Source organism: Lutra lutra, chromosome 11 (genome assembly GCF_902655055.1).
Source record: "Lutra lutra chromosome 11, mLutLut1.2, whole genome shotgun sequence".
In the NCBI taxonomy this organism is placed as follows: Eukaryota; Metazoa; Chordata; class Mammalia; order Carnivora; family Mustelidae; genus Lutra; species Lutra lutra.
The window spans coordinates 61,424,842-61,450,684 of NC_062288.1; the positions used below are offsets into that span (position 1 = coordinate 61,424,842).

The window sequence follows — 25,843 nt, forward strand, 5'->3', positions numbered from 1 at the left end:
TTCCAGAACGCTCCTCAGATAGAGTGATTTAAAGAGATCTCTATGCTCACTGCAAACATAAGAAAGGATGGTTTTACAAGGCCGGAAATGGGGGAGAGAGGGGAAGAAGTGAAGAGCCCGGGGGGTTCATCTCATCCACATTGAACTAAAACATGTTTACCAACTTCCAAGTGACTAATTTTTTTATGAAAAGTATAAAAATCCTGTAAGGGTTGAAGATAAGGGCACACAAGCCAGACCAATCTTGGTCTCAGAAGCCAGCTCTGTTCATTATTCACTGTGGGGCTGAGCAAATGATTTATCCTCTGAGCCTCAGTTTCCCCATCTTGGTATCTACCTCATGGGTAATGAAGTACCAGTGTGTCAAGTAGAGAGCACGGTATCTCTGGGAGTGTAATCTTTGATTATCAGTATCTTCCTTCTCAACATCATCACAGCTTCGGGGAAGCAATGTTGAAAATGCTCTTCAGCTTCTCAGTCTTATGAACAAATAGATATGTGCCCCTTCCTTCCTTCCTTCCTCCCTTCCTTCCTAGATCTATGTATTTATTAGAGAGAGAGAGGAAGTGTGCAAGCGTGGCGGGGAGGGGCAGAGGGAGAGGGAGAGAGAGAATCCTCAAGCAGACTCCCTGCTGACTGTGGAGCCGGATGAAGGGCTCAATCCCAGGACCCTGACGTCACAACCCAAGCCAAAATCATGAGTCAGAAACTCAACCGACCGAGCCACCCAGGGACCCTCACCTATGTGCCTTTTCCTATCAATCTTATGTGCTTACTCTCCTACACCTTCCAAGTGTTTGCTAATTAATAGCAGTGATTCTCTTCATTATGACTTTTCTTGCCGATATGAGGAGAAATGATCCAGCTCAGTCTTTGGCCCAGCTCTGCTGCATGGAGGGTTTGTACCCCAGTTGTGTGCCTCCTGGAGGAGCTCCAGAAATGTTGATTTGGACCAGAATCTCTCAAAAATGTCAAGATGCTCTTGTTAGTTTCCTTTTCATATTTTTAAGCCTAAGGGAAGCTCTGGAGTGATGTTCCATAGCGCCAAATGTCACAGTGTGATTTTCTTAAGGTCAGTAGTGATGTATTTTAAATCATCTTGGCCTCAGGACCTCTTGTTAGAGCATCAGTAATTCTTAGATTCCAAAACCTTTCCAGGTGTAGCTACTTTGGGCAGGGTCGTTCCCTGACCATGGAAGCCAGCAAATGGCTGCTAACTACAGGGAGACAAAGCAGAAGGAACTGTGGATTGGGACTCCAGAAGCTTCATTCCACGGTACTATTTTGCTACCAACTTGCTTGGGAACCTAGGACAGACTCCTCCACTTCTGTGGGCCTCGGTTTCCTCATCTGTAAGATGAGAAGGTTTCTCTAATAGCTGCTTAGCAGAAACAATAACCGATCTCATCTCACTGCATTGTTTCATCTTATGAAAATGATTTACTCTACCTTGTGCTGTAGAATAAATTTTTGTCATTCCATTCTGTTCTCATGTAGAGTAACTAAAACCATACGACTCCTCTCTATTCTTGGCCAAAGTAATACACTGCAGGGGAAATTCTATGTTCTAAGCAGCCTATCAACTATGTATCTCCCAAGAACCTGCTCTCAGTTTACTTATTCATCCATTTATTCATTCAGAAGTATTTATTGAACGCTATACAGACAGATGGTGTGCTAAAGGCAGGAGTACAGCGACGAGCAAGACAGACATGTAGGATTTAGGATCAAACAGTGCCAAAAGAAAACCAGTTACAGAAAGAATGGTCTGAGCTCAGACACAAAGAAGAGCTTTCTGGAGAAAGTGATGCATGGCCCAGGGGAGGTTGGAGGGATGAACAGGACTTAGCAAGGTAAGTGAGGAAGGAGGAGGATGTCAGGTGGGATGGAGGATATTATGAGCAGGTTCAGGTTTACAGCTGTGGCCCCAGCCTCCTGGGATTTTATGCGTATACTTATACAAGCCAGAATTTGAAGTTCTATACTTAGCAGAAGAATTTCTTTATTTTCAGGCAATAAGGGTTTGTATTCTTAGGACAATGCCAACCATGGAGATTAGTCAAGACTAAGAAGTAGGCCTAGAAGGAGAGGAACTTCCAGGTGTGAATACAGCCGTGATGAAAAGCATCGCCCTGCTCATGTACAAATTCCTGGGCTGTAAACACTTCTCTTAGTCTTTGAACTACCTTAAGTGAGAACAAGGACTAAATCTGATTTCGCCTTTGGGTGCCCAGAACCTAACGCTTCGGGCTGTTCACTTCATGTTGGTTGATTATTTGATTGACTTGTTGGTTAATTGGTTTGTTTATTTGGGCGGATGGATGAATGGATGGATGGATGGGAGGATGGAAGGAAGAATGGATCAAAGGATGAATCTGGCTAGATAGGTATATGGGTAGGTGGGTGGATGGGTGGTTGGATGGGAGAGAGGGAAGGAGAAGTGTCTAAAGTGGTGGAGTATAACAAATAACATGGAGGACAAGGGGAGTTAGAGAGGAGAAGGGAGTTGGGGGAAATTGGAAGGGGAGGTGAACCATGAGAGACTATGGACTCTGAAAAACAATCTGAGAGGTTTGAAGTGGCGGGGGTGGGAGGTTGGGGGAACCAGGTGGTGGGTATTGGAGAGGGCACGGATTGCATGGAGCACTGGGTGTGGTGCAAAAACAATGAATACTGTTACGCTGAAAAGAAATAAAATATTTAAAAAAAATAAAGTGGTGTCTGATACATACTTAGAATACATTGTAATTATATATTTCTATTATCCTACAATATAGAAATACTTTATTTTCCATATTCACTAAGACATCCGTGTGTCTATAAATTTCCACTCATCTGACCTATTTTAATACTGTTCTTGAAACAGTGTTTTTCTCAGGATAGAAAAAAATATATACCAGTTGTTTCACATTTATTTGTACAGAGCAACTGGAATACAAACACATTATGCATAAAACTTAGCACCATATGTAACACTGCCTGCAACCAGGCAAGCAAGCCCAAAGCTGTGACACTCTCCAAGCTTCTGCCCACTCCATATGTACTCCTTCTTCTTAGGGTCCTGGTAGTTGGTTTGGGGCGGGGGGAGGCTTTTGCCAGAATGTAACAGTTTTTAGAAGGATACAGGAAAACAGGCAGGAGGGCAGTTTCCTATGGATTCATATTAATTAGGACATGTCATTTGGGGCTAAAAGACTGTCCTTATCCATCAGGGGGTTTCACAAACGGGATGGGTGGATGCCTGGACCTTGTGTCATGGCCCAGAGATCTTGGGACTTCAGACTAACTGGCAGGGAGCTGAGAGGCCAAGATGTGGAATGTCGGGATTCTGAGGACACCCTGGGCTCTGTCCATTGAGACATCACGGCGACTCTTAGGGGCCCAGAAGAACCAGCATGTTGGGTCCAGGTTCTGCTGGGATACAGACCCGATAATGAGTGCCCAGCAGTGGTGGCACTTGCTTTCTGCCCTGCCTGCCTGGAACTGACGTCCTGAAGTGCACTTTAGCTCATCAGCCATCAGCTCTGGCCAGTCAACCTATGCTTACTCTTCTCGTGTTTCCTCAGCCACTGCCCTGAATGACTCATTATGTGGATGAGAAAGGACATGTAATGACTATCTGTACTCCTACTGTGTCACCCAGGGCCGGTGGGCAAAGCCATTACCAGTCTTCTGATGTGTGCATCATTCAAGACTTCCCCAGGGTCACTAACTGAGTTTATTTAAAGAGTAGCTGTTATTAACAGTAAGCATAGCTAATCCAAAAGTATTAATAATAATCACAGTTGTTGATAATGATCATAATCATCATCATGGAAATCAACGTTTCCCGAGCCTTTGTTGTGTTTAGGGCACTGCAAACTCTGCACACTGTTTGAATCTCAGAAAAGTCCTGAGATTCCGTTTCCCAGACACTAGTCCTACTAGGGACTCATCGGCCTTCTATGGCTACACCTGTGTTTGGAAACTGCTGATCCTTCTAAACCATAATGTGAATAGTAAAGCTCTAAGAAAGGGATCCATGTCAAAGTTTTCCAAGCTTTAAACATAGAGCATCTGGAGGTACCATATGATAAGGAATGCCAGTCTGAACCCCAAGTAGATGGAGAGAAGGGGCTCAGCACAACTTATGCTTCAGTCCTACGAGTAGTCAAAGAACAACTGGGAAGTAGGTATAAGTCTAAACCCTCACAGCGGGACTTGGCGTGACTGTCTTTGAAAATGGTCACTCATAACATACCGAGTGAAGCGTGGTGACTCCTGAGAGTCGCTGAGGGGGTGTTTTTAGAACTGTGCCCTCTGCTCCACAGCTCTCAAAGAAGTCTACTATGTCACGGGAGCAAGGAGCTCTATCTGCTGCCAACGCCCCGTCATAGGTACAAGGTGAGGAAGTCAAGAGGGAAAATGGTGAGCCCATTCATATGCTCACAGGCTGCCCGGCTGCTGGTCACCTCATTCCCCAGGAGTCCAGAAACCGCCTTCCTGGGTGCAACACTGGAGCCCAGGACTGAACTTCCAGTCATATTCCCATCCCAGAACCAATACAAGCTCTAATTTCTTCTTCCATGCTGTTTGCTTTCTATACATTCACCTCCTAAAATATACCCTTCGCACCATTTTTCCCTCGGATATCAAAATATTTCGAGATACAAGCCTGTTTTCACAGCATTTACCCATCTTCAACACCACCTCGCGTACTCCCTCCACCATATGCCACAGAAGAACTGCCCTTTGTGATCAAAATACTTTCGGTTTATGCCTAGCTTTCTGGTGATTTGGTCAAATTAACATGACCATATGTTTTTTTCTTTTTTTTTATTTTAATTTTTTAAATTTATTTTCAGTGTAACAGTATTCATTGTTTTTGCACCACACCCAGTGCTCCATGCAATACGTGTCCTCTACAATACCCACCACCTGGTTCCCCCAACCTCCCACCCCCAACCCCTTCAGACCCCTCAAATTGTTTTTCAGAGTCCATAGTCTCTCATGGTTCACCTCCCCTTCCAATTTCCCCCAACTCCCTTCTCCTCTCTAACTCCCCTTGTCCTCCATGCTATTTGTTATGCTCCACAAATAAGTGAAACCATATGATAATTGACTCTCTCTGCTTGACTTATTTCACTCAGCATAATCTCTTCCAGTCCCGTCCATGTTGCTACAAAAGTTGGGTATTCATCCTTTCTGATGGAGGCATAATATTCCATAGTGTATATGGACCCCATCTTCCTTATCCATTCGTCCGTTGAAGGGCATCTTGGTTCTTTCCACAGTTTGGCAACCATGGCCATTGCTGCTATAAACATTGGGGTACAGATGGCCCTTCTTTTCACTACATCTGTATCTTTGGGGTAAATACCCAGTAGTGCAATTGCAGGGTCATAGGGAAGCTCTATTTTTAATTTCTTGAGGAATCTCCACACTGTTCTCCAAAGTGGCTGCACCAACTTGCATTCCCACCAATAATGTAAGAGGGTTCCCCTTTCTCCACATCCCCTCCAACACATGTTGTTTCCTGTCTTGCTAATTTTGGCCATTCTAATTGGTGTAAGGTGGTATCTCAATGTGGTTTTAATTTGAATCTCCCTGATGGCTAGTGATGATGAACATTTTTTCATGTGTCTGATAGCCACTTGTATGTCTTCATTGGAGAAGTGTCTGTTCATATCTTCTGCCCATTTTTTTTATATGATTGTCTGTTTTGTGTGTGTTGAGTTTGAGGAGTTCTTTATAGATCCTGGATATCAACCTTTTGTCTGTACTGTCATTTGCAAATATCTTCTCCCATTCCGTGGGTTGCCTCTTTGTTTTCTTGACTGTTTCCTTTGCTGTGCAGAAGCTTTTGATTTTGATGAAGTCCCAAAGTTCATTTTCGCTTTTGTTTCCTTTGCCTTTGGAGACATATCTTGAAAGAAGTTGCTGTGGCTGATATCAAAGAGGTTACTGCCTATATTCTCCTCTAGGATTCTGATGGATTCCTGTTGAGATCAGGAACACGACAAGGATGCCCACTCTCACCACTCTTGTTCAACATAGTATTAGAAGTCCTAGCAACAGCAATCAGACAACAAAGAGAAATAAAAGGTATCCCCAAATTGGCAATGAAAAAGTCAAACTCTCTCTCTTCACAGATGACATGATTCTTTATATGGAAAACCCAAGACTCCACCCCCAGACCATATGTTTTTTTCACCTTGGTGGGTCAGAAAATGATTTTTTTTGCCATACACATAAAAGTAGTTTTAGTTATACTCAGATGTCAACACCTTTCTAAGATTAGGCCTTACTTTGAAAGCATCACCTGCATAATCATTAAAGTTAATTTATTCATTAAATTATATATGCATGCATACATATAAAATGACGCCAGACATAGATCTGAGCAATTTACAGCTTACAACTTAAATTGCACATTTAATCACCTCCGAGGTACCTACTATTATTATCTACATTTTATGTTTAAGGAAATGAGGCACAAAAAAGTTTAGTGACTTGGCATAAGGTCACGTGGCTGAGAAGGTTTGGAACAGGAATTTGAGCCCAGAGTTCAAATAAAAAGGAAATCTTAGCAAACAAAAACATTTCACCATTTTTAGAGTTTATTTGCCATTTCTATGGTCATGGGGCTTAATAAGCACACAGCAACACAGTATTTCCAACTGAAATAGCACGTTACCAATGACGGTGTTAGCTTCTTAACACACTCTACAGGAGATGGAAGAAAACCTTTAGTTATTAATAAAAATTTTTTTAAAGATTTTATTTATTTATTTGACAGAGAGAGATCACAAGTAGGCAGAGAGGCAGGCAGAGAGAGAGAAGGGGAGAAGCAGGCTCCCCACTGAGCAGAGAGCCCAACATGGGACTCAATCCCAGGACCCCAAGACCATGATCTGAGCCAAAGGCAGAGGCTCAACCCACTGATCCACCAAGGCACCCCATAGTTATTGATGAAATTTTTTTAAATGGAGCTTTTAAGACTGAAGTAAAAAAAAGTTAGACTAGTAAAATTTTCAGATATCTCAGAAAGAATTTCCTCTATCTCAAATCATGATTGATATATTACAAAATCTAGATTCTTGTAGCTATATTATACATGTTAGGATGTAATTTTCTGGGTTTAAATGAATTTATTTAGAGAAAATCTGTGTGATACAACCATATTGAGTCTTTATTCCTTTTGCCCCTGGCTGTTAACAAACAATAATATCTGTGAGAGAAACAGTACTTTTATTTTAAAACTTTTATTGCTCTTGGCTCAAGGTCAAAAATCTCTTCAGAGATTTAACCTAAATGGTGTGTTTTTATGGAGTAATGTTCTTGAGTATTTGGGGAATATTTTAATTCATATCTATAAAGGCCATTAAATGGCATGTTTTAGGCTCCACAGTGAGTGAATCCTTCCTTAATACCTGTTAGATGAAGAGTTTTCATTTCCAATAATGTTACTTAAACACTTATTATGCACATCTGAGAGTTTCTTTAAATATAGCTATGAGGTCCATAGAAGACTCTCAGACTTTATATTCATCCAGTTTCTAGTTATGTTCAAAACTTACCTCATTTTTTCACTAAGGTAAAGACCTCCTTGTACAAAATGAAACTGATGAAACTGGAAAAAGAAAATGTTGTTTCTCTGTAGCAAAAGTTTGCTTTTTTCTCTCATTCCAATCTTAAAGCTAATATAGTTAAAGGAATTTTGAAAGATAAAGAAAATATAGACATTGGTCTATTTCCTTGCACCGATTTCCATATGTATATTTGTATTTTTAAATATATTTGAAAACAGTACAATTATAATTTGGTATCCTCCCTTTTCTACATAGCACATTACAGACAGGTTACTGTATATTCTTCATACACATCCTTCTCGATTGTTGCTTGAGTGTGATACTTATTTAGCTATTTCCTAAAGTTAGGCTATACACAATATATTCCATTTTTAATATTAGAAATAATGCTATGAATGCCATTCTGTATTTAGGATCATTTCCTTAGAATCGATTGTTAGAAATTGAGTTATAGAACCTTAAAGATATTAATACTTTGAAACTCTTGATGCACATATGCTTTCTAAGACGATTTTAACAATGTATATTGTCTGGCAGTTTCCTGCCTATGTTTGATATGCTTTTTAGTGTGTGTGGTTTAGCTCATACAGCCGGGGAGAGCATGGATATTGACCAGATCTGGTGTTGCACAGTGGAAAGAGCTTGAACCTGCCATCCACAGACCTGGATTTTGTCCTGGTTCCACAGCTAACTGGCTGCGTGAACCTGGGCAACGAACTTGCCATTCTGCTGTTTGTAAAATGGGAAGATTGGACTAGACCAGACACGTTCACTTATTTAGAAACCACAGTTGAGTGCTCTTGATTGTTCTTTTTTTCCAAAGAAATTAGAAAATATGGATGCAGAAAATCCTTTCTCGGGACATTACATCCTCCTGGGAGACAAATATGTGGAGAGAGAATCACGTGAAATTTAGGAATAGGAATAGGAATTACAGAGCCGCTGACCCTTGGTTCACATCTGACTTATTGTTGTACAAGCTTGAGTAGTGAGAGCCTAAGCTCTTAGCTTCAGTTTCCTCATTAATGATATGGGGATAATACCCACGTCATGAGACAGACCAAATGAGGCAGCAGTTAATGTGCCTGGCGCAGTATGTGCTTCGCAGTTGTGAGGACTAGTTTTTTCTATTTTGTTGCTGATCTCATTCTAATATATTTTGTGAGTTTTAAGTGGTGGGGAGCATACTACAGGCTTCACAGAAGCTTATTGTGTGTTCAGAGAATGGGCCCCAGGTTCGGAGCACTGACAATGTGGGAAGCAGGAAGAGGCCCGGCCTGTGAGGGAGTCAGAGTCACCGCCACATCCAAGGTGCTTTCTGCTTCTAAAAGGGCTGCTGTGGCCACCTCACAGAGGTGGACTGGATGCCCCATCCAAACTCTGGTTTGGTGTTGAAACTGATGATGCCACATGACCATCCAAAGAACATGGAAAGTGTAACTACTCACATAATGAGGTTCTCTGGGGGAACAGGACAGACTCCCCAGAATGTTTAAAAATGTCTGGAGATAGGGGCGCCTGGGTGGCTCAGTGGGTTGGGCTTCTGCCTTCGGCTCAGGTCATGATCTCAGGGTTCTGGGATTGAGCCCCGCGTCGGGCTCTCTGCTCAGCGGGGAGCCTGCTTCCCCCACTCTCTCTGCCTGCGTCTCTGCCTACTTGTGATCTCTGTCTATCAAATAAATAAAATAAAATCTTTAAAAAAAAATCCTTAAAAAAATGTCTGGAGATAGAAGGGACAACTGGCTTAGGGATTTAGGGCAGCTGGGGAAGACTGCATGGTTTCGACTTCTCACTGGCCTCAAGGGAGGGGCATGCAGGCCTCCTGAATGACTTGAAAGCTGTCAGAAGTCAAATACCAAAAATGGATTCAGACTCTTCAGGATAGGGGATATGGTTTTATGATGGATGAAAGGAATCTCAGTGGCTTTCTTCCCTTCCGAAAATGGAAAACAAGTAGCCTCTCTTGATCCCACCTCTCCCCACCTTCCTGCCGTTCCCCTGGCTCCCAGTGCTCTCTAGTACTGGTTCTACAACACTCCACTCCAGTAGCACTCCTCCCGTCCTCTCTCAAAGCTTCTGCAATCAGGTTTCCCCCTATCACTCCTTGGGAACTGCTCCTGTCAAGGTGATCACTCATTCTTATGGTGCCAAATCCCATGGTTCTTTCTTAGTCCCCATTATACCTGGCCTATCAATAGCATTAGATATAATTGATCATCTCTTCAGTCAGCTTCCAGAATATCAAATTTGCCTTCTCTTTCTCTTTGGCTAGTTTGTTCTGAATTTTCTAACCTCATAATAGTTGGAGTGCCCCAGGGCTGTTCTCTGTGTCCACTGACTCCCTTGCTGTAAATCTGTCTCCCCATGATAACTCCCAACATCTATCTCTCCCTGGAAATCCAGGTTTCTTTTCCTTTTTAAAATATTTTATTTATTTATTTCTAGAGAGAAGGGGGAAGGGCCGAAGGGGAGGGAGAGAGAGAAGCAGACTCCACTCTGAGTGCAGAGCTGGACATGGGGCTCAGTCTCACAACCCTGAAATCATGATATAAACCAAAACTAAGACCGAGAGGCTTAACAGACTGAGCTACCCAGGCACCCCTGAAACTCCCAAGTTTCTATGTCCAGGTGCCTACTCCATATTAAACACACCAAATGGGAGTTCCCGACTTTTTCCCTCACTCTTGCCCCTTTTGTGATCTTCTTCCTCTCATTTATTTTTTTAAAGACTTATTTATTTATCTTAGAGAGAAAGAGAGAGCACACAAGCGAGTGGGGAGAGGGGCAGAGGCAGAGAATCCCCAAGAGGACTCCCCACTGAATACATTAACCGACCCCACATTAGATCATGACCTTAGCCAAAACCAAGAGTCAGATACCCAACTGACTGAGCCACCTGGGTGCCCCCTTCTTCCTCTCATTTCATGGAAACTTTGTCTATTTAATTGCTCAGGCCCCAAACTGTGTCATTATCCTGGAGTCCAATTTTTGTCTTACAACTCACATCCAACCTGCCCACTAATCCTATGAACTCTGCCTTGAAAAAATATCCAGAATCTGACCACCACTCACCACCTGCACCCTTCCCACCCTGGTCTGATTCACTGTCTTCTCTTCACCGGAATTTCTTCCATAGCCTCCTCCTAGCTGGCCTGTCTGCTTCCACACCTCACCCTCCTATTGTCCTCAACAGTGCAGGCAAAAGCAATGCTTTTCAGATCATACCGCAGATCCACTCAGGGTCTTGCAGTGGCTGCTGACATCACTCAGTGTGAAAGCAGGAGTCCTTTCTCTCTCCTGCAAAGCTCTGCGTGTCTTGCCTCACCTCCGAGTACATGCTACTCTAGCCACCCTTCATCTTTGGTATTTCCTGAACATGCCAACCTCACTCCTGGCTCAGGGCCTTTGCACTGGCCATACCCTCTGCCTGGAAGGCGCTTCCTTCAAATATCAGCATGGCTCACCCTGTCACCTCCTGCCAGTCTTCCAAATGTCACCTTTTCAGTGAGGCCTCTATCTCACTTTATTGTTTCTTCTTAGTACTTATCCCTTCCTAGAATAATCTGTAACGTACTCAATAGTTTTGTTTATGTCTGCTCTCCAAGAGAACGGAGATTTTTGTCAGTTGTTCACTACTCAATCCCGTTGATGTTAAACAGGGTCTGATATATAATCAGTGTTTAATAAATTTTTGTGGAAAGAAGGAAGGAAGGAAAGATGGTAGGAAGGAAGGAAGGGAAAAACTATGAAACATTTCAAGTACAATTATACTGCATTAAAACAGCTGAGGTCGAAGTGGAGGAGGTCATTTCATACGGAGCTTTCCCTCTGCAACACTGGTGCTTACGCATCAGGCTGACAGTCTGTCCTCCTAGAGCCCGTGGGGACTGGTAGAAGGGCATTCCATCTTGGAAGGAGCTGCAGGATCATATAATTGGCATAAGGCTGGCCAACACACACATACGAGGACCAATTGTGGAAGATGAAGTTCCCAGTCAACCATCACCCAGAAGACCAGAAATAAACTGAGATTCACATTTGGAGTCTGCTGGCATCCGTGTTCCAGAAGCACTGGGTTCATAAATAGCCCCAGGAGCTATATTGGGCGCCTTCAGCTGCACAGCTGTGAATGACGTCAGAGACGATTCTGTCTGGGTGATTGCTCGCAGGAAGGGCCCAGTAGGACATTTGAGATATTTTTTGTGAAATTTTGAAAAGCCATTTAACCGGAGTCTCTGTCCATTGCCACATAGGAGAGTTTGCAAGCAGAAAACAGCCGGTCAGTTTTTGTTGTTGTTGTTGTTGTTTTTTCTTTCGACCAAGGTGCGCCTTTCTCCAATTGCTTACCAGAGAACATGGTAGAGAAGCAGCTTGAGGCTCTGTTTGGCACGCTCCGCTCTGCAAATTGCCAGGCTGCGGTATGAGGAGAAAATGTAACTCGGCAATCCTAGAGCCTCTGGCGGCCCTTTCTGAGGCTTAGCTGTGTGAACGACAGCGGCAGGGAGAGGGTGAGAGGAGACACAGGTTCCACTCTACAGCTGGGCGCCATAAGCCAGCAAAGGAGCATCTTCGACTTTTGTAATAAAACCCGTCAGGCAATCATTTTGGGCACCTACTCTTTGGCCCCAAGTGGGAAGAAGGTACCTGACAGCAAGGAAATACAAACAAAAGGAAATGGATGTGGCATTTGAGAAGAGAAGGGAAATAGCCGCTGAGAACTTCGTAATAGCAGCTTCTCCCTTGAAATGTGTCTTGTTTCCCTGGGTCTTAGTTTTTTACAAAAGGTTACCTAAAATATCCTAAAGCAAATTTTTTTAAAGATTTTTTTTATTTATTTGACAGAGAGAGATCACAAGTAGATGGAGAGGCAGGCAGAGAGAGAGAGAGGGAAGCAGGATCTCTGCCGAGCAGAGAACCCGATGCGGGACTCGACCCCAGGACCCTGAGATCATGACCTGAGCCGAAGGCAGCGGCTTAACCCACTGAGCCACCCAGGCACCCAATCCTAAAGCAATTTTAAGGCATGTGATCCAACAAATGCCCCATTCTCTCACAAATAACCCTGCCAGACCATCTTAACCTTGGCATTTAAGAAATCCAAGGGTCTTCAAGTTCTTGCTTAAGCACACGGATGACTATACTGATAGAGAACTCTACTTTTCCATCTCTTAAAAACGGCGCAAAAACAAAGCAGCGGGGGCGCCTGGGTGGCTCAGTGGGTTAAGCTGCTGCCTTCAGCTCAGGTCATGATCTCGGAGTCCTGGGATCGAGTCCCGCATCGGGCTCTCTGCTCAGCAGGGAGCCTGCTTCCTCCTGTCTCTCTGCCTGCCTCTCTGCCTGCTTGTGATCTCTCTCTGTCAAATAAATAAATAAAATCTTTAAAAAAAAAAAAACAAAGCAGCGAGAGCTACATTTTGGAACGTGTGAGATGCTTGACACAGCCTAGGGAGTGCCTCTCTAACACAGAAGAATTTTGGTGTCTGCATCGGAGCCAGCATGTGAGAGACAGCAGCAATCAGCCCAGAACGTTGCCCTCCGCCCCCATCACACAGCTGGAGAAGTGATGCAGGGAGAAGGGCGATGACAACATTACACACTCGGTCGGCCCCAGAAGGATCCAATTATTTATTTGCTTCCAAACAAGATGCCTGGGTCCCTTCTAGAGACCCCACAAGCGCTCCAGGTTGCGGTGAACGCTGACTGCTGTAGATGAAGGGAAATGAGTCGTGAAAGGGAAGCGAGGCTGGTCCTTCAGCCCTCTCGTGTCTCTCGTATCGAGAGTGGCCATCTGTCCCTGGAGAACAATTGGAGTGGCAGCTGGGCGTGTTGGGCCATCAGAAAGAAAGGCCCCGTTCTCCTCGGAGCCGAGCGTGGCACTTTGGGGGGTCCCTGTCAGTTTCAGGATCAGCCAGGGTGACTTTCTGTCCCCAGTGCTTTGATGGACTCAGCCGAAGCCAGGCTTCTGCAGCTCCGAGCCGCACGTGGGCAGGAGAGAAGGCAGAGGCCCAGCCCGCTCCCTCTCCTTTCTGCAACAGTCACTGGGAGGAGCGCCACACCCTTGTGTTGTCTCCCTCCTCATTCAGGACTACAAACCGCAAGCAGAGAATATAGCCAACACTATGGGGGCGGGTCTGAGAAGGAGCAAGGACGATGTATCTGGCACCAGGAGTGTTCAGGGTACATGGGATCAGTTAGGCTGGGTTGAGTGGCATCAGTAAAAGCAAACCAACCCTTTGATGATCATTCAGGAATGTGGGCTTATTTCACTTAAAATTCCTGTTTTTTTCACTTGCCAACAGGAATAGAGATCTAGGATCCCCCAGCAAAAATCGTCATGTTTGCTTCATATCCATCCACCAGTCCCACATATGTATGTGTGTGTATATGTGTATATTTATATGGATACATATGCATATGTGTGCGTGTGTATATGTTTATATTTTTCATTTCGAGCTGACTGAATGCCTGCAGCATTTTACTGATTGTCTTTGGGCAGGATTTAATGGAGTTGATTGGCTACAAGTCAAGCATCAGGGATTCCCATGGGAAGGAAATCAAGACACAAGATCAAGATTCTCTTCCCCTGGACATGCCTATTAGGACCTCAGTTTTCTTAACTGAAGTGAGAATAATGACACCCACACTATCTTCTTTATAGAGGAAAGGTATATGGTCCCCCACAAATATATGATGCCACTTTTAAAATATTATTCCGGTGTCAAACCTCCGTTAGGCCCTGACCCTGCAGGTTCTCCCTGTTTCCGGGGCCCCCAGCCTGTGACAGGAGAGATCTGACAGCTTCATCAAAAGGAAACCCAAAGTGCATGGCCCCTGGATTCTGTATCAGAGACTCATAAGAGTAAATTGACTAGATAAATAGTCATGATGACTAACCTCTACAGTGGTCCTTTGACCTCAAGATACTTTATAGACATAAACATTCATTCATTCATTCATTCAGCAAAATTTAGTAAGAGCCTGCTTTGTGCCAGGTACAAGTTATGACCCTGGGGTCCCTTTCGTGCTGAGAGCACACACAGTGCCTGATATCATAAAGCTAGCAGTCGAGTAGGGGTCATGGACAATCATTTTAAAAGCATACTAATAAGTTGTGGTTATAAATTCTCAAGGGACAGGAAGAAAGGGATGGGAGGCAAGGCTGGCAAGGGCAGGAGCTGACACAGGTCCCTGGAGGCCATGGTATGGAGTTTTGCTTTTAGCTTAAGAATCCATGAAGGTTTTAAGTAGCACAATGGGAGGTGGGGGTGGGGCGGCGTAGAAACACGGTCACATTTTGTATTTGAAAAAGTATCAATTCGTTTGTGGGAGGGGAGGCTGTTCAATAGCATTTAGCACTTGGCTACCTTAGTCTTCTCTAACACTTGCCCTGGATTGAAATACTTGAGATTAGTACAGCTGCTTTCAATGCTAGGAGTGCTTAGAATCTGCTGGAGGATTTTTTTTTTTAAGTGTGGGGTCCATTCCCAGAAATCTGGATTTAATTGGTTATAGATGGAGCTCGAGCATGGCTTTTGTTTGTTCCCAGGTGATTCTAAATTTCATCAAGGCTGGGTGAGACCCATTGATACAGTGGAATGCACAAAACGGGTCCTCAAAATGTGGAACCAACATCAGCATCACCTGGAAACCTGTGAGAGGGGCAGATTCTTAGGAATGATCTCGCACTAAGTCAGAAGTACTAGGGCTGGGGCCCAGCAGTCTGTGTTTGCACAAGCCTTCTGGGTTCCGAGACTGGCCCCAGCATGAGAGGCATCAGCCACAGAGGGGTCACAGGCAAGAGAACCCGGGGCTTGGATCCAAATCTAGATCTAGTTGTCGAACAGCCCCGTGCCGGGGTGGGAGTGGAGGGGGCGCAAATCATGAACTTCTCTGACCTTCAGTTCTCACCTGTAAAAACAGCAGGCAGGATGGGATGGGCTCAAAGGTTGTCTTTGATGTTAAGGATTTATTAGCTAGGCCCACTAAATCGAACAAAGTTTTTATGATGTACTTTTACAAAGTCCACATTTTTATATGATGGACATAGAATGTAATCATTGTAGGAAACCCAGAAAGTACAGAAAAGAATAAAGAAGAAAATAAATGTCTATTACAATTATTTAACCCAGAGATGACTGTTGCTTATCGCCAACAGTTTGGCGTGTTGGTGAAGTTCTGGTAGGTTCTGATGTTTTCTGTGTCATCTGATTAACAAAAGTGGGAATCATACAATATATGGTTCAAGAGCCTGCTTCTTACGAACATTATTATATCAGGAGCATATCCCTTCACCATTAAAAGTTATTTTAATCGGGGCGCCAGGTGGCTCGGTGGGTTAAAGCCTCTGCCTTTGGCTCAGGTCATGATCCCAGGGTCCTGGATTGAGCCCCACATGGGGCTCTCTGCTCAGCAGGGAGCCTGCTTCCTCCTCTCTCTCTCTCTCTCTCTCTCTCTCTCTGCCTGCCTCTCTGCCTACTTGTGATCTCTGTCAAATAAATAAATAAAATCTTAAAAAAAAGTTATTTTAATCATTTTGTTATTTTACATAATATTTGATTACACGTTTACACCATAATTTAACCTCTCCCCTCTCCTGGATGTGTGTTCCTCATTTCTCAATATTATTGTTATGATGAATATATCTTAATCTATGTAACTTTTCTACCTACTTCATCTGAAGACCTTTTTTTTTTAAGAGAGAGAGAGAGAGAGAAGGCAGAGGAGGGGCAGAGGGAGAGAGAGAGAGAGAGAGAATCTCAAGCAGACTTCGCACCCAGTGTGGAGCCTGACTCGGGGCTCCATCTCACGACCCTGAGACCATGACCTGAGCCAAAATCAAGTCAGACGCTTAACTGACTAAGCCATCCAGGCGCCCCATGTCTGAAAACCTTCTTAAGAGAATCCTAGAAATAGAATCTTTGGGTCAATGCACATGAGACATTTGATACATTGCCAACTTTTTTCCCCAGAGAGGATCTACCTCATCCAAACAGCGCAGTCTGTCTGAGAGCTCTCCTCAGGACAACCGCCCCAGCCTGGGCAGTAGCGATTTTCAGTTCCTACACTGCCACGGGGCAGCAGCTGCCTACAGATGCAGTATTTGCAGGCAGGGTCTATAGCTCAGGCTGTCACCCCGTAAGGGGGGCTCAGACTCAAAGGACAAAGAGGCGAGACCGTGCCCCAGAAACCTAAGAGCTGGGGCTGGAAGCCTCGGGAGAGATTTTTCAGGGGCAGATCATGACATTTTCAATGAACCTTCTTTAAAATGCAGAGTGGAATTTACTTGAAGTCTGTGGAAGAATGTCAGGTTGATGATAAATCACCTTTTCTAGAAATCGGTACGAATAAGGCAGAATGTCAGGTGGGGCTGCCTGAGCCAGGTGAAGAGGGGCCCTTGGCTGGATGAACTTCTGAGGTCCCCGATGGGCTTCTGATGGTAGGTGACTAAAGTCAGCACAGAGGGAAGGGTATTCTCTTTCTCCCACCGTCCTTCTCTCCGGGGCACTTTGCACGCACACCGGCATCCCAGCGGGCTTCAGTTTTCCTACATCTTTCTGCCCCCTGACCCCCACCCTCACCCCCTTGTCCTCATCTGACAACCTTCCCCGGCCTTCGAGTCACCTGATTCTTTCTCGGATTCAAGGATTCTCATCACAGAAAGAAGAACAGTGAGAGGCCATAAAAAACAGACCCCAAACCCTTATTTATAAAAAGGAAAAAGGAAGCGGTGAGTTAATTTCACTATTTATTTATAGCCCCACCTACTTCCAGAAGTATCTTAAGTGGTGCCTGCTCTGGAAGAGGTCTCAGGGTAAACAAAAGTCTCCTCTTTAAAAAAACAGACCAGGGAAACCGGGAGTTGCTAATGGTTAACAGCAGGGAAGAGAGTAATTTGGGCCTTTAACCCCTGGATATTTTTAAATGTGGACATCATTTGAATGAAGCCATTTCCAGGGTGATTAAAAGCATAGATTTATTGTATCTCCAAAAGAACTGAAAATAGATGTTCAAACAGAAACTTGTTAGCACTACTCACAAGAGCCAAAAGGTGAAAACAGTACAAATGTACATCAATGAAATGTATTATGTCCATACAATGGATTATTCTTCAGCAATAAAAATCAGTGAAGTAGTGAGACATGCTATAGCATGGATGAACATGGAAAACAGTTTACTAAGTGAAAGAAGCCCGTCACAGAGGACCATATGTTGTATGATTCCATTTATATGAAATATTCAGACCCAGGAAATCCATGGAGATAGAGAGCAGAGTGGTGGCTGCCAGGGGCTAGAAGGAGAGGGGAATGGGGCAGGACTGCTTACTGAATGCGGGGTCTCATTGTGGGTGAAGGGAATGTTCTGGATAGCAGTAATGATTCCGGAGCATTGTGAATGTGCTTAATGCGGCTGAATGGCTGAATTGTACACTTTAAAATGGTTCAAAGGGTAAATTTTTAAAAAAGATTTTATTTATTTGACACAGAGAGAGATTACAAGCAGGCAGCGAGGCAGGCAGAGAGAGGGGGGTGGGTAGCAGGCTCCCCGCTGAGCAGGGCTCAATCCCAGGACCCTGAAATCATGACCTGAGCCGAAGACAGAGGCCCAACCTCCTGAGCCACCCAGGTGCCCTTCAAATGGTAAGTTTTATGTTATGTGTATTTAATCACAATCAAAAATAAACTTATTCTTAGCAAAAAAAAAAAAAAAATTCTAGCTCTAGTTAGTTGTACCTTTGTTCTAATCTCAGCTCTACCACTTACCAGCTATGTGACCTTGGGGAAGTCACTTAGACTCCCAGTTCCCACTTCCTCGTGTGTAAAGTGGGGATAATTATAACAGTACCCACCTTATAAATCGTAAATGAGTCAGTGCATGTAAAGTACTTAGTACAATACTCAGCACAAAGGAAGCAGTGCTACAAAGACATATGTTATTATAACCCAGGTATTCTCTGCTGTGGGCAGTCTTGCCCCAGAGGAGAAACTTGGCAATGTCTGGAAAGAGTCTGGATTACTACAGTTGGGGGTTCTGATGGCATCAGCGAGTAGAGGCAAGAAATACAACCAAATGTCCTACCATGCACAGGACAGCCTCCCAGGGCAAATAATCTTCTGGTCCCAAATGTCAGTAGTTTCAAGGTGGAGAATCCCTGACTGAAGCAGAGCATGTAGGGAAATGTGTCTTCATGCTCCATGAATGTGTGTACAAAAATAGGTCAGACAGAAATTTGTGTTAGAAACGACTGTCGGCCAAAGTACGAAATGTCTACCGTGTATAGAGAACACGTATCAGTCACTGTGGGGGACATAAAAGAAACCGAGGCGTTGTCCTTGAGATGCCTGGGTAAAGGAGAGCTCTGTGTGGTGGAGTTCTTTAAGAGGGAAATTTGACCAAGAGACATCTGTAATCATTTTTCCTGTAGTAAGAGGGTGATCTGGGGTCATCCACACTGCTCACAATAGTGCTCGCTCAAACGCCAGCCCTTCTGGTTCCTTGTCAAGATACATCTTAAGTGACCAGTGTGTGGTTCCTTCACGTGTCTGAATGTGTCCTGTGTCTGGGTGAATTCTAAGGAACAAATGTTTGAAAAAGAAACCACTGTCACTCATAGAAGTAAAAATTACTTGTTGTAAGTAAAGGCACAAACAAAAGAGAAAATACTAGATTTCCTTGTCTTCAACCAGCCATATACCAAAAGGAAAAGGAGACCCTTTTTGCCCACTTTCTCTGTAAATAGTTGTGCTATTAGATTCTAAAAACCATACATCCATATAATTAGCCTAGTTTAGTTCACAGAAACTGCTTTACACAGAAAGGCTCGCTGTCAAAAAAAGGTTCCTGTGGACTGGCTAGCAGTGAAGGCTTGGGAAGGGATCCTATTCCTTCTCTCTGTCTTTCTGCTTTTAGGCTAAGGATTACAAGCCTTTCAAAGATACACCATGCTTCCACTCAACCCCTGTGAGAAGCAGATGTCCTTTGTGGTTGGGCTATGGGAAGGAGGAATCTGGCAGGACCCACCAGGAAGGCAGATCCCTGGAGGTTTAGGTCCCTAGAAGCTACCGCATGGTGATGGGAGCTCATAGAATGGACAGGAGACCCCAACCCTAAGTCACCTTTGCACAGCTTCCTCCGCAATGCTTGCTTCCCAGAGGTTCAGCTTCTCCTGGTGACTTACATTTATTCAGTGCCCACTGTGGCAAGGGATTTTATTAGATGCTCATGAAGGGGAAACTGACATGAATTGGACATAGAGGCTGTCAGAGTGACTTCTCATTAGGGCAGGGACAGGCGTGAATCTAATATAAGATAGAAAGGGACAAGTGCAATCAGAAAAATTGGGGAAAATCCCTATGGGATTTTGGAGGAGAGAGTTGGCCTCTGGCAGGGAGTGTGGAGAAGCCTTTTCGAAGAGAGTAGCATCTGAGTTAGAACGTTGTTGAGCGTGTCTATATGTCACATGATCCTGGAATGTGCTAGAGGATGGAGCAGGCTACTGAGGTGAAGGGTGCATTGGAGAAGAGGGTTTGTAGGATTTGTGAGGGGGTGCTGGCAAAGAGATGAGCTGTGTGGATTGAGACAAGCTCATAAAGGGCCCGCAGTTCCACAGCACGGTCAGGCTGTGGAGAGGCACTGGCCTTTTCTGAGCAGGTGTAACCGGACTAAGAAGAACATCGTGCCTTTGTGTGTACAGCATGTGTGGAGATACCCTGCAGCAAGAGTGGGAAGGGGGGCAGACCTAACGGCTATTTCAGATAAAGCACACGATGGCACACTAGGGACCACCTTGGCTTACTTAGGCCAGGACTTGGTGTTGAGAAACACAGGTGCTGGACACAGATATTTGGGGTTTGAGTCCTGGGCTGTGCCACTTAAGCTCATGGCCTGTCCTTGGGCAAATTGCTGCACCTTTGCTCGGTGCCTCAATCTCTTCATCCAAAAAACGGGGGTGAAAGTCTTGTTTCTCATACAAATGAGCTGAAAAGTAAATGAGTAGCTGCATTTAACACATTCTAAATGTCATCTGGCACAGGTGATTGTACTTAAGAGCTCAGTATAAAAGTTGGCTCTCAGGGGTGCCTGTGTGGCTCAGTCGGTTAATCATCTGACTCTTGGTTTTGGCTCAGATCACCATCTCAAGGTCATGAGATCCAGCCCTGCGTCGGGTTCTGTGGGGGGTGTGGTATCTGCTTAAGATACTCTCACCCTCTTCTTCTGACCCCTCCTGGCTCCCCTTCTCAAAAAAAGGGGGGGAAATGGCTCCTCTCATCACTGATGGTAACAAGGGTCACCTGGAAGGATGCACTTGTGAACCAAGGTAGAATGAGGTAATCATCAGGAATCAAGAATTCCTGGAAAGCACTGACCTTGCATTCTTCTTCACAAGGCTGCTTGCAGGGGCTGGAATGGGGGGCCCTGTGTCTGCTGAAGCCAGGAAGGCATCCGTGGACTGTGCGTCTGTGTAATGGTCCAGCTACCCACAGCCTCCTTGCTTCCCAGCTCCAAGAGCATTGATTTTACTGACCACCATGTGCTGCCTTAAACCTCATCCGCGGATCAGGGGTAGTCCCAAGACTGTGACAAGACTTGGGACCAAAAACTTTGGCCTCAAAGGAGACCATCAAATAGATGAGGCTTTTAAGAACAGCGGGGAAGCATCAGGCTTGGACGCTGACAGAATGAACGCTGAAGGTGTCATATTTAAAATAAAGGCAACTTTGATGTTTGGGTTTTAGTTGAGGAACATTGTCTTGTCAATGTGTGTGCGGGGATTTGAAAGTTGGAGGCGAGAAGGGAGACTAGGGAGTGTCTCAGAGCAAGACATCCTCCCCTTGTGTTGAAATTCTGGCTGCAGAACTCATAGCTAAAATGCCATGCTCTTTCTCTGTGCCCCACTCAGTGTTCAGACTGCTCTAATTTAATGCATGCATAAGAATAAAAATTAAGCTTCAAGAGCTAGGGCAGATTTTTTTTTTTTTTTAAAGAGAGGCAGGCTTTATCCCTGTGAGATTAAACAATCATCAGGGTCTAAAGGTTTAATCTGCTTGAGTTCAGCCCAGGATGGGGTTCAGAGCCCCCAAAATAATTGGATGCAGCCCCAGGCTTTGAACGTCAGAACTAGTTGGGGTGTGCGTGTGCGTGTGCGTGTGAAATGTGCAAGCAAGCAAGCACAAGAGGTCTCTCCTGCGGCAGGAGGAGTAAAGCTGCCTGCCCCTGCCCTCCCCCCAACCCCCCCTTCTTCGTCCTCAGCGGCGCCTGGATACAGCTTGGGGGGACTGCTGTGCCCATGAATGTGTGCTATTGTTTCAGGCACACGTCGGCCCCAAGAAATAGCACGAAACAGCCCCGTCCTTATTCAGAGGCAGAGCCCCCTCCATCACTCCAACCAGCCCTCCCAGGTCACATGCCGGAGGCCTCTGCAGACAGGACGCAGCTGCCTCAAATCTGCCTAACATTAGCCGCGGTTCACAAAACCTGCCGGCGCCGAGCCCTCACACGGGAAACGAGGAAGATGTGGGCTCCCGGCACCATGTTCTCCGAGGAGCGCTGGCTGGAAAACGAGAAAAAGTGTGCAGTGGTTCGGAAGCCGAAGCCAGGCAGGAAGCGCCAGGAGCTGCTGGCCGTGGCCTTGGGGGTGCAGGTGGGAGTCCGAGGCGGTTTCCTGTGGCCCCCTCTCAAACTCTTTGCCTGTTCACAGATCTCGTCCCTGGTCCGAAGGGCCGCCCTCACGCACAACGACAACCACTTCAACTACGAGAAGACCCACAACTTTAAGGTAAGCAAGCCACGGCGCTCTTTCTTCCGTTCTTAAAGGGCAGGTGGAGAGGGACGGTTGATGGTTCCCATCCCGTCTTTGACCGTGAAGTAGCAAGAAGGCAGATTCCTTGGCTTTGCCCTAGCTAGGCGCATCGCCCTCGGAACATGATTGCCTTGTATCAAACCCGAGACCCCAGACAGCAGCGGGCTCCATGCTGACGCCTAGAAACCGCTGTCTGGTGTGGTCACTTAGCTCTGGAGCGCTGGGCCCGTTTCCTCTTCGCATCGCCGTCCCGCGAACCAACCCCAGAGCGTGCCCCGTCTGCGGCAGGGCGGGCGCTTCTGGCCGGGGGACGTCGAGCAGTACTTTTCCACTCAGAGAAGCCCTAAAGAATATTGCTGTTTCTGAGCAACAGAAAACAGTTGCCCATTTCACAGTGTGTGTTTCGTCTTTGTTTTCGGGGATGCTAACCCCTTTGGTTTATGTGTAGACAGCTGTGAAAGCAAGTGATGGCAGGAGATACCATCCAGGAGCTTTTGTTTGTGCTCCGGGCTCGGGGCCGGGGGGCACCCCGGCAGCCTGGCCAAGCTCCCTCCTGGCTCAGCCTTGATCCTGCTCAGCAGACCAAACAGAAAGATTCGGAGAGCTGGCGGGAGTCTTAGCGGCTATTCCCATGTGTGTTTGTAAGTTGGAAACACCGCGGTCCTCGTTTTGGACTAGCGCTTGTGAAAACGGCCTGCCGTCGGCAATCACGGCCCATTTCCTTTGACCTAGTGAGTGTTCCAGGAGGGGCTGGAGGAGGTTGTGATGCAAGTTGCCCGGCCAGGGATGTTGTGGAGTGGAGGAGAGAGAAGATGGATTTCGAGGGTTTGCCTCAGCAAGTGAGCTGACCATTTGGAAGATGGAAAGAGTGGAGATAAAGGATAAAGGATCCAGGAAGAAAAGCAGGGGCAGCAAATGGTGAATTGCCGCCTTTTTTTTTTTTTTAACTCGCTTTCTTTAGGACCTGTAGCCTAAATAACTGTTGGAAGTAGAAAGCCCTTTGTCAGAGGTGACCTGGGAAACCTCTTTTATTCTGTTGTTTCCCAGTTCTTTGTAAGGACACCTATGGGTCTATTCAACATTCATTCGTGTCAGTTGGGTCTGTTTGCCGTGCTGCTGTTTTTAGAAAGCCAGTGGCCCCGGCATTTGCATCCTATAACTGAGCTGAGGAATGGAATTACCCAGCCCTCCGTATTTAGCGTGAGGGTGAAGAATTGCATTATATAGATCCTCTTCGATGCCAAGGCTCTTGATCTTTCTCCCGTTGCTGAAGAGTGACAGGTCTGACTGGCGGCACCGAAAGCCTTTTTTTTTTTTCTGTTTTCTCTATTTACCCTTACTAATTTTTTTGCCTTAAGAAAGTGTTTTTCTGACTTTGGGTGGAAACCCTGATTCTTTGCACCCTGTGGACGTGCCACCATGGATTGGGAGGAGCGGTCTTCTTGGACTTGCAAATTCTTATCCTTCCTCTTGAAAATTCCAACTCTTCCGGCTTTAAGATGCAATTGGAATTATGCCCTTACTGAGATATGCTTTCGCATGGGGGTAGCATCTCCCTCTGTGTACGGTCTCTGAGCTCGTGGGCAAAACACACACGCATATTCAGTGGACAGACCCTTCCAGAACCGACTTCAGCTTTTTTAATCTGAGACGAATCAAAGACATTTGAAACATAAAGATCCTTGAAACTCCTTTTCTTAAATAGTGCTGTTGCTAACACGATCTGTTCTAATTATTTATCACTGGGCTCCATCAACAGCTTTTTCAGTGTTTGCTTGAAAAGTCGCTATCTATTTGGTGTGATCTCTTCTAACACAGCTATCCACAGCCATTGAGAGAAGAAAAGGCAGAGAGCAGACAAGTTGTTAGAGGAAAATACATAAGCCAGACAGAGCATTTCTCTTCCGTGTTTTAAATAGACCTCTTTGAGACATAGCAGACCCTTGAGTCTCTGTGTCCCTTGATTGTGGCTCTCAATGGTACTGCTCGTGTCACTGTCCTTAAGAGTGAGTGGCAGGGCCAGGAGGGGGCGGTTCCCTCTGTCCTTCCTCGCCCCTGCCACCCCGCATTCAGACTTCTCCCCACCCCCAACTAATTTTAAGTGGGAGTTTTGCCTGGTCCTTAGGGGAATCTTCTAAAAGCTGGTCAGTGCTATAAATAGAGCAGTGGGTTTTCAGGAACACACCACTGAATCAACCAAACAAAACACTTATCAAAGGTCCCCTGCCATCTGCTTGGAATTAGTATAAAATTTAGACCTAAAACACAAATTTGCTCTTTATGCTGACATCTAATAGGCTTTATTCAGAAACTCTCTTGATTTGTAATCTGGGTTACTATTTGAGAGTACTATGTAGGGCATAAAGTAAGTGTTCATTAAAAAGGACAAGTAATCACATTTACATGATTATTAGCATAGAAGCCTCACTAAGCCTGGTCTACACTCTTGCCTAGGGGCTCCTCTGAGATATTCCAATCTGTCAGCAGGTCTAAATGCCTCACCCTACAACAGGATTTTCTGCCCCATTAGGGACTACTTACCCAGGTAAAAAGCAGTCTCCTGGCTCTACCCAGGAACTTCAAGAGGAATGAATAGAAACTCCCGCCACTACACAGGTTGGGAACTTAAGCTCCCTTCTTCCAGAAAGCTCTCCCCGGCATTGTACCTGAGTGCCTACCTGCTGTCCCGCTTTCTAAACAAAGCCATGTTTAGGAAAAGGAAAAGACAAAAGTTAGCTCTGGGAACAAGAACTTTTGGAAGCAAATTGAAGTTACGCTTCATCTCCTGCAGTAATTGCGTACTTTTCAACGCTGTGTGTAGATGCAGCTGTTGCTCATTTAAATCCTAAATTCTCTGGGATTACTTCCATATACTGGGAATCAGGAGGTATTTGTTGAAAAAATTATGAAATTGACAGGAACCTCTCTGAAAGGAAAGCTCTCTGATACCCAGAAAATACACTCCTTTATTTAACTCCTTTTACATCTGCATCTGTTTGTCTAGTTGGCTGAAAGAGACACTCTCCTGTGGATAGAAGAGCGCTCTCTGAACTCATCTACCCTAACAACACCTGTGGCTAAGCTTCAACATCTGCAGGCTAATGAACTCCAGAGCCCCATCAACCTGGATAACTGTCCTTCCTTCCTTCCCCACTTTGCACAGTGATGACATTATGGTGGCCAGCTCGGTCCCCCTGGCTACAATTTGACCATCGATGAAGAGCTTAGTTCTCGCAGCCTCAGTTTCCTTATCTGTAGGATGGGAGTGTTGTAAGGTTTAATGAATACACATAAATTGCTTATAGTCTGTGGCACCCAGTAAAGTTAGCTTTGATTATTTTTTTTGCTATTCATCTTTTTGTCTCTCTCATCTCTTGCGCTTTTGTGTTGAGCTTTGTCTTCGTATTTATTTTCTACCCTTACTTATTCCCTTCTTTTTTTTTTTTTTTTTTTTTGCTATCATCTGTTTCTTCCT

At 45.1% G+C, this 25,843-nt stretch overlaps 1 protein-coding gene across 1 annotated transcript in view; it reads left to right on the top strand.

Annotated features, from left to right (window-relative positions):
* The window catches only part of CHN2 (chimerin 2), a 295,574-nt gene that overhangs the window by 240,169 nt on the left and 29,562 nt on the right, over window positions 1-25,843 (top strand). The window contains exon 7 of the mRNA XM_047694769.1: window positions 22,267-22,344. Within this exon, the coding sequence (XP_047550725.1) occupies window positions 22,267-22,344 (78 nt within the window). The remainder of the gene's footprint in view (window positions 1-22,266; window positions 22,345-25,843) is intronic.